Source organism: Perna viridis, chromosome 14 (assembly GCF_037379345.1).
Source record: "Perna viridis isolate PV_CMFRI_1.1 ecotype Kerala chromosome 14, ASM3737934v1, whole genome shotgun sequence".
Taxonomy (NCBI): Eukaryota; Metazoa; Mollusca; class Bivalvia; order Mytilida; family Mytilidae; genus Perna; species Perna viridis.
In genome coordinates, this window is record NC_142458.1 from 34,620,304 (window position 1) to 34,636,258 (window position 15,955).

Genomic DNA, 15,955 nt, shown 5'->3' on the forward strand with positions numbered 1-15,955 from the left:
GTGTCAAGCAAGGGGTTAAATATGCTATATTTAAATCCTTTTGTAAAGGAAACGTTACACAAAATATCCGGAAATAAAACAGTCTTCTTTCCGTTAATCGTTTTAATATTAATGCATCCATAACAAAAGCCGCGAGGAAAGCGTGAGTGCTAAAAATTAATTTTTATTGAATTGTGAACGATTATATTCAGTTTGATCTTGCAGATGTTATATTTATAATCCACCTGATATTGCTAACTATCAACCGTTCTCGATATTAAAGCATGACGTCAAAAGTTATAATAGAAAAATGTCATTATAATTTATACTATGGGCACCTTCATTTTATGCATGTTCATGACCTTGCCCTTTGGCTTTGAAACAATAATTTTATTTACACTTAATTTGCTTAATGTACACTTCCGCAATAGGACTTGGGTAGAACAAAAGAATTTTACTCGCGGAAGTGTATATTGAGCATGCTCATCTACTATCCTACAAAGTACAATTAGCACAAAAGGGTCTATGCCCATGATGGACGAAGCTCTTTCCTTTTTTAATGTGCACGACATATTGCTATGGGTGAAGTCATATTCGGTTCGGAGAATGTATGAGACTTTAAAACATTTCTACATTTAAAACCAATAATTTCCAAATTATTGTACAAAATATAAATAAATAAATATAAAATCATTTCTATCCACATATAAAAAGACAAAACAGCACTTCCACACTTGTGCAATCATTTACTTCTCTGTTGACAAATTTCTACTTCTGTCAGAATATTTTTTAGCCATTCATAGTTCTGGTCTGAATTCACATGACATCACAAATGCTTTGTCTTGATCCTACTCTTCCTTCCTCTTGTTGAGATTTTGAATTTCCAATTTGGTTAGCCTTTCTGTGTCCAAATAATTGCTCTCTTGGTGTCAATTTTGTATTTTGCTTAGCTGTTACCCTGCAATAAATGCCTCAGCAAATGTCACGCCTGTAGTAGGCCAAAAAAAAATATGTGCGTTTACTGTCACATGCTGTAAAGAAATAGGGTGGATAGGTCAATTTTTCTTATTCACTGCCAATAATCTCTTTCAGTGTTGGGATTCAATGTCTGAAGGTACATGTTTTTTTTCTGATTTTGCTGCCACTGAGTGGTCAAATGGGAAAATCACTTTCAATATCAAATGTTTTTTTAAGGAATCAACACTGCCATGGAGCCTGGGTTCTTTCAGAGTCAGGGTTTCTGCTTGCATCCACTTTTTGCATATTTTAATTGACCTCAGGTCATTGTGATTGTATGATTTTACTGATCAATTGACATTACCCAATTTCCAATTATCCGGTGTTAATAATTTTGGGCCAAGTTGATGTCCTAAAATTGCACTGTAAGGATATATGTATGTTTCATAACACATGATAGAATTTGTTTTTGGATTTGACAGTCATTGTTTCAAGATTGAAATTACCAGTAATGAATAATTTTTTAAGAACCTGTGGTCAGCAGTTATTAAACTTGCCAAATTTACCAGCAAGGTAGCTGAAGAATTAAAACTCTGGATCTGCAGCTGGATAACTGAACATGTAAATCTAATTCTCTACTAAAAAATGTTTTGTATACTTCGTATAGATTATTAAAAGAACGTTTTGTGCATTTTCATACTTTTTATTTATTTTACCAGATTAATACAGAATGGCAGACAGTGATGAAGAGTATGATCGTCGCAAGGGACGGGACAAATTCAGACGTGAGCGAAATGATTATGAAAGAAGAGATGATCGGCGTCGTGACCCACGACAATGGGATCATGATAGGTAAATTACAGTCATTCCAAAGGTTTTTGTGACATTACTGGACATTTGGTCCAGGAATGATAGTGGAATTACTGGACAAAATCATTTATTACCAAAACAAAAAAAATTTTTGTGAACTTTTATTTTAATAATTGATCGTAATAATAAACCTGTCCTATCCAATCAAATCTTAAAACAAGTGCCGTTCAAAATGAGGGAACTTTGTTTTATTGGATAAGTGTCTGGTTTTTTTCCTTGTTTTCTTCCTCTGTGGCCATCTTTATGCGTTTGGGATGCTTTCCTGGGATTGTCTCATCTACATAATGAAGGCTCGACATTGTTTGTGTTCTCAAGGTTAAAATTCAATGATGTTAAAGAGTGGGATTGAAGCTAAATGTGTTTTTGCCTTGCTATCCAAATGATAATGTTTAGAAAACCCCAGTATAGCAGAAAAAGGAGATCCTGCTTTGAAAAATCTATTTTCGGATTGTTTATTTAAAAGTTGAAAATAGCTAAGGGGCTTTACATGAATTTGTTACATATTTGACTTGATGTTTACAAAATGCCGAAATTTTTAATTGACAACATACATATGTATTTGTCCTGTGTGGTGAACATGTTTTTCAACCAACAGTTGGCATTCCAATGGGAATAAGTTGTGCTCCTCTACATGCTGACATATTCCTTCACTCTTATGAGGCTGATTTTATAGCTGATCCAATCCGAAAGAAAGAATATCGTTTAGCTAGATCCTTTAATCTCAGTTTCCTCTACATGTATATAGATGACGTATTATCTTTAAACAATCTAATTTTGGGGATTTGATACATCACATCTACCCAAAAAAACTTGAGATAAGGATACTACAGACACTGTGAAGTCAGCCTCATATCTTGACCTACTCTTAGAAATCAAACTATTGACCAAACTTTACGACAAATGTGATGACATTCATTCAGAATTGTCAACTTTCCTTTCATCTGTGGCGATATCCCTTCAGCACCTGCGTATGGAGTGTTCATATCACAACTCATATGTTATGCCGAAGCTTGCCAAGACTATGCAGACTTTTTGTATCACGCTAGAATTCTAACAAATAGGCTTCTGGGGCAGGGTTATGTTGCTACAAGATTGAAGTCATCACTACAAAAGTTTTATGGTCGTGAACTCGTGGATCGTTACAATGTATCCATCAGCGCTATGAAAACTGATTTGCTCAATGTGTCATAGTTTTCCTTTCCTCTTTCGTCTACCCCAGACTTACATGTAACTTTGTATGAGCAACTCGGCGGGTGTTTCTAGAAAAGCAGAGGACACTTACCCTACTGGTGCGCCTGGTCCATGCTTCCAGTTTTTAGTGGAGTCTGTGTTGCTCATTTGCTTTTGTTACTTTGTATTTATGATTTGAGTTACTTTATGTTCTTTGTTGTGTATGTCTGTTTTCCATGTCTGGTCTTTGCATTCTTTTGATTACCACTATAACCTTGGTTCCCTTGATTACTCTTTTATCAACAAAGTCGCTAGTTGCTACTGAAGTGCAACAAAATTATCAACCTGATATTTGGTTCCTATGCAAGGCACATTTTCTTCCAGACCAAAGCTATTTTCATCGTACTTTTGCCAATGTCTGATGAACCTTGGAATGGCTTGAAAATATATGTTACAGTTTCATTAAAAATTGGAAAAAAGTTGAAGTCTGTTACAGAGAGTGGAGTTAGTTAGATTTTGGCTATAATCTTGTACATTATATCCAATGTTCATGTATGTTGAATTGTAAAGATATTTGGCCAGCAACCAAGAGCCCTGATTTGTGTGAATAGTATCGCTGAAAATTAAGGACAAAGCCTTTCATCTACCAGTTCCATGTCTTCAAAAATAGAATATACTAGATAACTGTAATCACATATCATCTGTCTCAGTAACAAAGCTTTGATCAATAAATTTTACCTCCAGAGTCTTTACCCTTTGTAGGTCTAATGGTAGGTCCAGCTGGGGAGGATCCAGGGATCGACGAGACCCCTACAGAGACTATGACTCACATCGTAGAGATCGCGGTTATAGTCCAGGAAGACGAGACATGAGTCCACCACAGGCAAAACGCATGAGAAGAGATACTTGGTATATAAACTTCTGTTTTGGAATTTCTTGCATTTTAGAGTGAGGTTGAAATTAGTGTTGACTAATTATTGCCAGTTCCTTGGCTATTAACTGAAACCTATTAATGTGGACTGATTATTGCCAGTTGCTGTTGACTAAAACCTCAAACCACCATTTAATTAAAATGATTTATTTTATTATATGTGTTATTGGAATATCATATTTTTTCTGTTAATTATAAAAAAAAAGCCTTAATTGTGGTGAAATTAACCTTGTCACACTTATCAAAGCAATTTCTGAAATTTGAAAATGAACAATAGAGATACAAATTCTGACTGCTGCCCTCTTTGTTGTAGGGAGGAGGGTGGAGGAGGAGGAGGAAGTGGTGGCGGAGGTTACCCCTATGTTTTTAATGGTCCCCCGAGTGGTGGAGGAGGTGGGTCAGGTCACCCTCCAGGATGGTCTGGTAACGATCCTGATGGGGCCCATGGACCAGGTCAGAATAGGTAAAATATCATCAATCCCACTTCAATGGTATCTTGTAGAAGATCTAAAAACATTATGTGGAGGCCATCTTTAAGGGGATGATGACCAATGCAGTTCCAATTTCTGTGTTTAGTTACTTCAGTCATATTGATTACAGGTTGTACATGTATGAAAAGACAAGACAAAAATATTGTGGGAAAAGTTACTTTCTTCGTTGTGCACTGAGATGAAATCCACTTACAAGTAAACTTTTGACCAGAGTACCAATGACGTGACAGTGTATTAATACAATGATAGTATTCTTCCTTACTACATGTATACTGCCTATACATTTAAAATTCAGTGTCTTTTACACAGCCAAATGTGCAACACATGAGAATCATATGGTTTGCAACCTATGATTATCATATCATGCTCATTTCTTATGATTATCATATGTTGCAAACCATATTTTCATGTGTGGCACATTTGGCTGCGTAAAAAAGGAGCATAATATGATAATCATATTTTCCCAATCAACATATTAGAATAATATGATAATCTCATGACTATCATATGTTAATTATTATATAATTATCATATGATTATCATGTATGGCACATCTGGCTGTGTAGCTTCTGACAGAACTTTCTACATGTTCGCTTTGCTCCACTCTTGAAAAAGTTGGAATTTCTCACAATCATTTGAATGATAGAATTCCGAGATCTTAACATGGACTTGTGTATGTACCTATAAATCTGCCAACAAAGAATTGTTCAACATTTTATGGTAAAAGTACTAAAACCATTAACTGCATTAGGCCCCAAAAATAATGTCTGTTTCCTGCTTCCTTAGCTACTCCTCTTTTTGTGCCTACCCTAAACATTTTATTGCCATTTTGGCTCAAGTACCATTGAAAGTCAAGATTGTTTCCCCATTAACTTCATTTATTTTGTTTTTGAAAAATAAAATACATCAATACCTACCCTATATGTTTTTTTTTGGCAGGTAGCAGGAAACAAGACTATTAATTTTGTTGGCCATATTGAATTGTTTGCTATCTGTGTAATAATTTATTATTTGTAGAGAAGATCAACAGACCCAGCCACCTATGATGACATTCAAAGCTTTCCTACAGTCCTTACCTGACAATATCAGTGACCAAGATGCTATTAAAAAGTTTAATGAGTACAAGATGGACTTCAAAAAACAACAGATAAACGATTTCTTCCTTCAACACAAAGAAGAGGAATGGTATGTTAATAAATATTCACCTCAGTTTTTGTTTCATTCAATATTTTACATAGGCAATGATATGGTTTATAACAAGAAATTTTAAGGTTAATTTAAGGCTTTTGCTAAGGTTTATTTTTTTTCATGAAATAAATTATGTGATGAACAAGTATAGGACGACAGATTGGAATGAAATCAGTTTTGGGGTGAAATAAAAGATAAATAAATGCCATTATGTCAGACAAAATAATAAAACATAGGTTAATTGGGACTTCGATCCACTGTCACTGTAAAGCTTAAACTTTGGTGATAAACTAATAAACTATTAAATTGTATTTTCCCTGTCTACACAACCAAAATCGAATTGAGCATCATATGATTATCATATGTGACATGTTTGACTGTGAACACCAGCTGTTTTAAAGTGTAAAATACAGAAAACAGATCTGCCACCCCTTTTTATTACTGTTGGAGGATTTAAATATGATTTTAGGCCTATGAGGGACCTAGTTGTTCAAAAAACTTCGACTTTGTTTATAATGCACCAGTATGTTGTTATATCCCATGGATGTGATGTGTGTCTGTGTTTAAAGTTCACTCTATCACTTCTTTACTGCCGACATCACTTCCGACAGAATGTCCGTATTATGAAAATGGCAGAGAATGGCAAAAATAACTTACCTGCTGACTTAGTTCTTCAAGGTATTTGCATGCATATGTTTGGGGGAATTCTGAATTTTTATTTTGGCCTAAACCCCATTTATAGTACTATACTAGTTCATCACTGAGTAAAATTGATTCCATATCTGTTTGAAGATATTATGCTTACAATGTACTCAATGTTGTCAGACTGATGCATGTAGATTAGTAGACCAGAACTGTATAGAAAACCAGCACATTTTATCAATTATTGATAACCATTGGTGGACATTTTAAATGAAATCCAGTGATATTTTTTACCTTGGATTACCTTCCAAATAAGGCAGTTTTCCCTGATGGAAATTTTGCAATTTGTCCAATCAATGGCTCAAAATAGTCCCAAATGAGATTAACTAGTCCAAGAGTAGGATACAAGGCCTCTACCAAATTACACTGATAAATTATTTATGACTTACGTGTACCAGTATCTTTTTCTTGAATCCTGTATAAAATTTATCACTTTGACTTAAAAGTTTTTTTACAGTCATTTCTCAGTTTTAAACAAAGAATATTTTCCCATAGAAAAAGGATGAAATTCTTAAGAAACAAGGCCTACAATATGATTTATTGAATCTCTCCCTTAGGATCTTATAAATATACTATAATAGACCAACTTTCTAGATTTAATTTTTACTTCATTTTTTTATTGTACATGTATTATCATATTTGTGTAATTTTTTTAAAATCTTTTGCGAACATTTTCTGTCAATCATAAATTCTTATTTACATGTATAATACTGTGTACTAAGAAACAGAAGGGTTCAAAATTTGTTTGAAAACATTTTGAATATTGATTCCCAAAATGATGTGATAATTAATGCTGTAATGGTAAGTAGAGATATTATCAAATATATTTTCTAATGCAACTGTAGCCAAAAATATAACCTATTCCTTATGCTAGGTATAATTTTGAAAGATTCTTACATTTCACATAAGAAGTAAATATAAAGAATGAAAACATTAGATAATTAGAAATTGATTGATACTTACAGCCAAACCTGTATATGAAGGTCACCCTTTAGACTAACAAGAAATGACTTTTTAAGTCATATAACCTCTAAAACCTGGTTCAATTAATATATAAATATACACTGTATGTAATGAGGGAGTTCACCTTATAATGCTGGTGATTGCTTATAAAAGACTACCTTTACAAAAGGTTTGGCTGTAAGTTGTTCTGGTTTTCTGTACTATATTAGTGATTTAATGTAATTTTTTCCCTCAAGGAGCAGAGATGTTAACAACGTTGCAGTAACAACAAAAGAACGCGTTTTCTCTTTGTTAGGGTCACTGCGCACAATGCAGTGTTTCAGTTCATATAAGTTGTAGGGTCTTTATTAGGCAATTTATCATGTATCGCGTTTCATTGGTGGATATTTATGTATTGCATAGCAACTGATTTGTTACTAAGCAACTGGATTTACTTGTTTGGAGTGTTATATCACCTTGCCGGCAAGGTATGAGGTAAAATTCAGGTAATGTCTCAGCGTAAGTTTAATGTTCTGTTTACATGTTGGTGGGCAGGTTTGTGGGCAATGGGCAATTTTTAAAGAAATAGCATTTGTTCATTTTGAATTCTACAAAATCTTTCTGCAATTGTCTGTTTAAAGAATTAAACAATAAACCATTTAGACAAAAAGAAAGACTTAGAAAATGAGCAAGTGCCATTTTGCTTTATAGGGTTAGAATATTGTAGGACATTGCCCTATTACACGACAAACAGTGTTGTTTTACCAATAGTGGTTTACTTTTACCACCAGTTCGGAAACAAAATTTCTTCTGTATAATGATAATGATTTAAAAATAATCTGGGATTAAATTCAGTATGAAACACCTACAGGCAAAATTGTTTTTCAATTTTCATACGAATAAGGCCAAAAATATAAAAATAATTGTTTGCCATATCCCAACCAACCCAACCCAAAAACAAAACTACTGAACAGTTTGTATAGGGGGAAAATCTTTTGATTGCCAGATTTTTTACCAGTTATTCTTTCTGTCATTTCAAGAGCTGTTTTGACCTCTTTGATGAGTGTAACAATAGAAGCAACAAAAATTGTTACTAATGGCAGTATAACTATAATACACATCAATTAAAATTTCAGACTTAGAATTATGTAGGAAAAATTATTTACCTACATGTACCTACCAACCCAGTCTTTTTATTTAGCACTTGACCTATGGCAAACATTAATATTTTATAATCTGGCCTTCATACACCTTTTATATAATCTTATACAGTAATAAATCCTGCTTATTTAATCAGGTTTAAGACTAAGTACCATCCTGAGGAGTGTGCTAAGAGAAAGGATGAGGTACGTAAAGCTCTGAAGAAGAGATGTGAGGTATTTATGGACTTTATGGAATCTGGTCGTGTCGCGAGTGTAGGATGTGACATTGAAAGGAATGAAGAGCTTGTAAAACTGTTAGATGCAGGTAATTTATGTACAATTTGGCAACTTAACTTTCACAAAAACTTGGGGACAAAAAGTAGGTTCATCCCTCAGCTAATGATAATTTTCTGTATGTTTAGTTTGCATAAATGGATTTTTTTTTCAGAGAAAAAAAACTTGCAAAATAGAAGCTTACTTAAAAATATTTGTGCAGCAGATGCATATCATTTTTTGGTGTGTATAATATGCATTTATATATTGTATGCAGTACAATTTTGAAGGTCAAAACAGTTTTTTAGACTTAGATTGCAGTAGAATTTTGTAAGACAAAAGATCAATATATTGCACTTGATCAGTCAATTTATTTTAATACCTTGATCCAGTTTTTCATACAAAATGTGAAGGAAAGAAGTTATATTCACACTGAAACATCATATAAAGATCAGTAACTTCATAAATTGGATAATTTTAAGTTGAAGCATGATAAAACTGACACAGGATGTATAAAATGGCTTATAAAACACAAAAGTTTGGAAATTCGGACATTTCCAGTTTAGGTTTTAACTAAAATTTTGTGATTTTTCATTTTAAAACATACTTTTAAGGAACAAAATTGTTAGACGGAATCAACATTAGTTTCAAAATAATCATTTTCAGCTGTGAAATCATTCATTTTGGAGGGTTTGACAAAAATGAATGTGGTTACATTTTGGTTTTTAGTTGTTTCATTTTAATCACTAACCATGTTTTATTAGAAAGAAATATTGTTCAACTAATGTCTGAAACATGTTTTTAAGACATCTGGACATGATTTGAAGAAAATTCCATTTAAAATTCAATACTTAAAGATGTATTTGATGATCAGATAAACTTTCTTTCAGTAACATTTCACTTACGGTTTGTTTGTTTATATTAGACAATCTCTTTTCTCTTACAAAAACCTTTTTTGGCCACAATTTATATGTTGATGCATAATACCAACCCCCATGCTCTGGAAATGATTTCTGTATAAAAATATGCACATTATACACACCAGAATACGGTATTAGTACTTTGTGCTTGTTAAATGAATTGACTGTATATTAAAAGCTTCAAGTTAATAACTGTTCAGTGATCAACATTTGTTTAACTGTGTTTCACTGTCTTCATTACAGTTGTAATTAGATTGGAAGGAGGGACGGACTTTGACCTAACGGTGTTAGAACAACCAGATTCAGAAGAACAGGGAACCAGAAGCAGGAACAATTCAGAATCTGTTACCTTAGATCAGAGGTATATAAAGACAGGGAACCAGAAGTAATGTAAAAAATTCAGAATTTGTTGTACTATATCAAACTTCAGTGGAAAGTACCTTCTGAACCATTATCTTTGTTATTTGGGGCTGACCGACCATTATAGATTAATGTAGGATAGTTGATTGGCAAGTGGATGGGGAGAAATGCATACTATTAGCATACCAGTTAATCCTCCTACATAAAGGGGAGACTTCCACAAAATCAATGAAAAATTTACAATCTCCCACAAAAAATGTAAGATTTAAGTAGTAGATTTTTTGTTACAATAACTAAATTTTCTGTGAAAAATACCATATATTTGAATTTTTACATTAAAATTTGCTTTTACATAAAAAAAAATCTTCCACATGAGACAGTGTCAATGTGGGAGAATCTCAGGTATGCTGTTGGATCTCTTGAAAGTACAAAGGTTAACAGATATGCTATTGGATCTCTTGAAGTCATTGTATAAATACAAATGATATCATTTTACAAGTTAATAAGTGTACAGCATGCAGTACTATGGACTTAATTTACAAAGTTTGTTTGTTTGTTGGGGTTTAACGTCTGAGCAGCAATATTTCAACTATATTCAGACGATGAACATGAAATTGATGATAATATGAACATGAAATAATGATGAAATGAAAAAGGGATGGGACACAAGGGCAATGGGGTCGACAAATTTTGATTGCCACTGGAAATAGGGAGAGGTGGGTAGGGTAGGGAAATTTAGCCTCCTGTGGCAGAGCCTGTCGTTCCTACTCCGGGAGAATACCACAGTAGGGTTCTTTAACGTGCGAGAAACATGGCATCTTTCCCAACACGGTGCACCACTATGGTTTGCGGTCAGGTTTTCTGTATTATAGCCTGACAACCCCAGCATGTAACACGCCAGGGGTACCCCATTCCACCACCTGGGGCACACATCCCAGTTGCTCTGTGGGCAGAGTGCCCTAGCCCCTGGCTAGGGTTCTGAGCACTATTTAGTCACCTTTTACGACCAGCTTAGTGCTGCTGCAGGCCTATCCTACACCCGGACCTGCACGGGACGTAATTTAAAAAGATCTGGAAGGAAACTTGAATATGACCGAATAAAAAGATTTGAAGAAAATATGAAATTTTCAACAGATGTTTTAAAACATTATGATTTAATTTGAAAAACAATTGTGATTGTAGACTGATTGCTGAAACTGGAAAAAATTATCAGGTCTACTATACCTTTTTACAAATTTTTGCTTCCATCCAGATACTTTAACTCTGTATCAAAATTCTTTTCGGTTACATGTCTTCAAGTTGTAACTTGGAAAGTTTGCCAATTTATAGCCTTGATCTGTCTGTTAGCTAGTTAGAGCATTGATCCATCTGTTAGCTTGTCAGAGTGTTGATCCGTCTGTTAGCTAGTCGGAGCGTTGATCCGTCTGTTAGCTAGTCGGAGCGTTGATCCCTCTGTTAGCTAGTCAGAGCATTGATCTGTCTGTTAGCTAGTCAGAGCATTGATTTGTCTGTTAGCTAGTCAGAGCGTTGATCTGTCTGTTAGCTAGTCAGAGCGTTGATCTATCTGTTAGCTAGTCAGAGCGTTGATCCGTCTGTTAGCTAGTCAGAGCATTGATCTATCTGTCAGCTAGTCAGAGCGTTGATCTGTCTCTTAGCTAGTCAGAGCGTTGATCCGTCTCTTAGCTAGTCAGAGTGTTGATCCGTCTGTTAGCTAGTCAGAGCGTTGATCTGTCTGTTAGCTAGTCAGAGCGTTGATCCGTCTGTTAGCTAGTTGGAGAGTTGATCCGTCTGTTTGCTAGTCAGAGCATTGATCCATCGATCTGTCTGTTAGCTAGTTGGAGCGTTGATTGATGCATCTGTTTGCTAGTCAGAGCTTTGATCCGTCTGTTAGCTAGTCAGAGCGTTGATCCATCTGTTTGCTAGTCAGAGCGTTGATCCGTCTGTTTGCTAGTCAGCTAGAAAATGTAATGAATCCTGCATATTGTACTGTCCAGATGGACCCGTTCTTACTATAATGAATCCTGCTTAATTTACTGTTCAGATGGACCCGTTCTTACTATAATGAATCCTACATATTTTACTTTCCAGATGGCCCCGTTATTACTATAATGAATCCGGTATATTTTACTGTCCAGATGGACCCTTTATTACTATAATTCATACTACATATTTTTTTTTTTTTTTTTTTTTTTTTTTTTTTTTTATAATTTTTTATTTTTTTCCAAAATTTTCAACATACAATATACATACAATACATTACACAATTATACATCATAATCATCTTTTAACACAATATGTATATATAAATGTTCAAAAATTGGTGTTTTTCAATTTATAGAAAAAGAATGAGCTACAGAAAGATAAAAAAGGAACTAGGGATAGCATATAGAAAAGATTTAGAAAAGAAGAGAAAAAAAAAATTAAATGAATAAGTTGTTGTCCTGTTTACAATATTGACACAATTATGTTAAAACATTTTGGAATTGTTGCCATTTCTTGTTAAATAGTTCAACTCTTTTGTTTTTTACAGATAACATTTTTTCTATTTTATACATGTATTTAAGTTTTTCTTTCAGAGCAGTTAAAGATAACATTTGTTTAAAACAGCGTGTGTTATAAATATATTGTTTGATATTTAAAATTATAATATTATATGGTTCTCCCTTGGAAGTATATGATGTGTTTCCAAAAATGAAATTTAACTTAGTTAATGGTATGCTTATGCCATGTATCAAAAACCAATTATCAATTTCACTAATAACATTTTGTACAAACTCACAATTCCAAAATAAATGCTCAATAGTTTCTGGTTCTACATTGCAGAATGTACAAGCAGAATCATTGATAACATTTATTTTAAATAAAAATTTGTTTGTGGCTATTATACGATGGTTTATTCTGTATTGTAACCATTGCAATTTTGTATTATTTGTGACTGTAAATGGTAGCACAAAAATCTTTTTCCAATTCAAAGAATCATTATCAAGTACTTCAGTCCACTTAAGTTGTCCTTTTGGAGTAGAATCATTTTGGTTTAGTACTTTATACATATCTCTTGAGCCCTTTTTGCTTCTTAAAATAGTTTGCAAAAAAGATGGAATAAATGGACGCTGTAATTTACAGTTTCCTACATAGAAAGCTTTAGCAGCATGTTTTACTGCCGACATTATACTATTATACTTCAAAAAATTAATATTGATTCCATATTTGTGTTGTAACTGTTCCAAAGAAAGATATGATCCATCATCATTTATTAAATCATTTATATAATGAACACCATTAACAAACCAATCTTTGTAAAAAACAGTTTCACCACCAATCTTAATTAATTTATTATACCAAACTGGATTGGCAAGAAAGAACTCCCAATCTACTTGTTTTTCTTTCTCCAAGACCATTGCCCAGGAATTTAGAACATCTTTCCAAAATTTATTTTTTAAGTTTTTTTGAACATTTTGTACATATCCATCCCCACAATTAAACAGTTTTTCAGAATCTAAAGATGACATAAAGATACTTAGCCACTTTGAATTATTTTGAAAAGCTCGTCTTATCCAAGTAGTTTTTAAAGCTGTAATGAATGAAAACAGATTAATCATTTTAAGACCCCCATCTTGATACTCTTTTTGCAACACATCTTTCTTTACTCTACTGATAGGAGAATTCCATATGAATGTAAAAATCATGTCATTAATTTTTTTGATAATATCGCTGCTTTGGTTAGGTAATGAAATAATAAGATGATTTAACACAGGCAATATAAGTGTTTTTACAACTGTTATTTTACCAATGACTGTAAGGTTTCTTTTTGACCATTGATTTATTAAGTTTTTAATTTGTACAAGTCTTTCGTCATAGTTCAGTTTAATCATTCTATCTAGATCAACATCAAAATTCAGACCAAGGAGCTTAAATGATGTTTCACCCCAAGTAAGATTCTTGTTTTTGCACAAGATATCTTCACAATATCTTTTACTTCCAATCCAAATTACTTGGGTTTTGGAGAAATTAATATTCAAAGCTGAGATTCCAGCAAACCAATCTAATTCTAACAATGATTCTTGTAAAGATTTTTCAGTTCCGTCTAAAATTAATGAAGTGTCATCTGCGAATTGTGACAGTTTATGTTCAATTTGTGTAATGTGAAGTCCATTAATGTTTTTATTACCTCTAATTTTTATTGCCAGAATTTCAGCGCATAAAATGAAAAGATAGGGAGACAGTGGATCACCTTGTCGACAACCCCGCTCTATATTAAAAAAATCTGATAAGTGTCCCCCCTGTATTACTGCTGACTTAATATTACAATAAAATACTTTGACCCAATTTATGATACTGTCCCCAAAATTGAAAAATTTCATAACAGTCTGTAAAAAATCCCAGGAAATAGAATCAAAGGCCTTCTCAAAATCTATTAATAACAAAAGCCCTGGAATTTCATGTTCTTCTGTATATTTCATAATATCGTATATAAGTCTCAAGTTTTCTCTAATGTATCTCCCACTTATAAAACCAGTTTGATCTAAGTCAATAATTTTATCCAAAACTTTTTTTAATCTATTTGCAATTGCAGCAGAACCTATTTTATAACTTGTGTTTAATAAAGAAATTGGACGCCAGTTTTTTAAAAAGTGGCGTGGTTTATTTCCTTTTGACAAACATGTTATTATGCCTTGTTTTTGAGTTATAGAAAGTTGGCCTATAGTAAAAGCATGATTTAAAGATTTAACTACAAAAACTTGCAAGTTTTTCCAAAAAAATTTAAAAAATTCAGAAGAGAAACCATCTGACCCTGGTGTTTTATTGTTTTTCATATTTTTTAGCGCTACTCCAGCTTCTAGTAAAGTAATTTCACCTTCTAATATATTCTGTTCCTCATCAGTTAAAACATTATAATGATTATTTCTTAAATCATTTTTTAAATTTTGAACGTTGACCTCAGCATTTATATCTCTTTGTCTATACAGATTTTCGTAAAATAATTTAACTTCATTTAGTATTTCAAATTGATTTGTTACTACACTACCATCATCTCTTTCTACCTTGGGTATAATTTTACTTGTAAAATTTCTGGATTCTAGACCACAGAAATAATTTGTAGGCTTTTCGCCCTCCTCAATCCATTTAGCTCTTGATCTAATGATTTTACCTTTATTTTATTTTTTCTTAAAGATTCTAGTTCCTGCTTCTTATTCTCCAAATTAATTAAAGAATTTTCGTCCAAATTAGTTTCTTATTGTACAATATCATTTTTCAACTGCTGTTCCTTTTTTTCATTTTCCTTCTTTTTATAACTTGAATAAGAAATAGTTTTTCCTCTTAATTCAACCAATAAGATTTCTAAAAACAACTGACTATCTATTGTAAATTGAATTTCAGAATTACTTATACTGTCAAAATTATCAAAATTATATACAAGTACTGCATATTGTTTTTTAATTTCATCAATTTTTTCTTTTATAGTATTCACATACTCCTGATCGTACAACAAAGAATTGTTAAATCCTACATATTTTACTGCCCAGATGGACCTGTTCTTACTATAATGAATCCTACATATTTTACTGTCCAGATGGACCTGTTCTTACTGTGATAAATCCTACATATTTTACTGTCCAAATGGACCCATTCTTATTTTAATGGATCCTATCTATTTTACTGTCCAGATGGACCCGTTCTTACTATGATGAATTCTGCACATTTTATTGTCCAGATGGACCTGTTATTACTATAATGAATCCTGCATATTTTACTGTCCCGATGGACCCGTTGTTACTATAATGAATTCTGCACATTTTATTGTCCAGATGGACCTGTTATTACTATAATGAATCCTGCTTATTTTACTGTCCAGATGGACCCGTTATTACAGTAATGAATTCTGCATATTTTATTGTCCAGATGGACCCGTTATTACTATAATGAATCCTGCATATTTTGCAGTCCAGATGGCCCCGTTATTACTATAATTCATCCTACATATTTTACAGTCCAGATGGCCCAGTTATTACTATAATTCATCCTACATAT

At 32.9% G+C, this 15,955-nt stretch overlaps 1 protein-coding gene across 2 annotated transcripts in view; it reads left to right on the forward strand.

Moving 5' to 3' along the window:
- The first annotated feature begins 88 nt into the window (after positions 1–88).
- LOC148599106 (serrate RNA effector molecule homolog B-like) overlaps positions 89–15,955 on the forward strand; it is a 35,752-nt gene continuing 19,885 nt past the window's right edge. For both annotated transcript variants that reach the window (XM_088562608.1, XM_088562609.1), the window contains exons 1-7: positions 89–142; positions 1,656–1,788; positions 3,739–3,885; positions 4,221–4,370; positions 5,416–5,583; positions 8,528–8,697; positions 9,809–9,926. In XM_088562608.1, the coding sequence (XP_088418734.1) occupies positions 1,667–1,788; positions 3,739–3,885; positions 4,221–4,370; positions 5,416–5,583; positions 8,528–8,697; positions 9,809–9,926 (875 nt within the window). In that variant the 5' untranslated portion in view covers positions 89–142; positions 1,656–1,666. The remainder of the gene's footprint in view (positions 143–1,655; positions 1,789–3,738; positions 3,886–4,220; positions 4,371–5,415; positions 5,584–8,527; positions 8,698–9,808; positions 9,927–15,955) is intronic.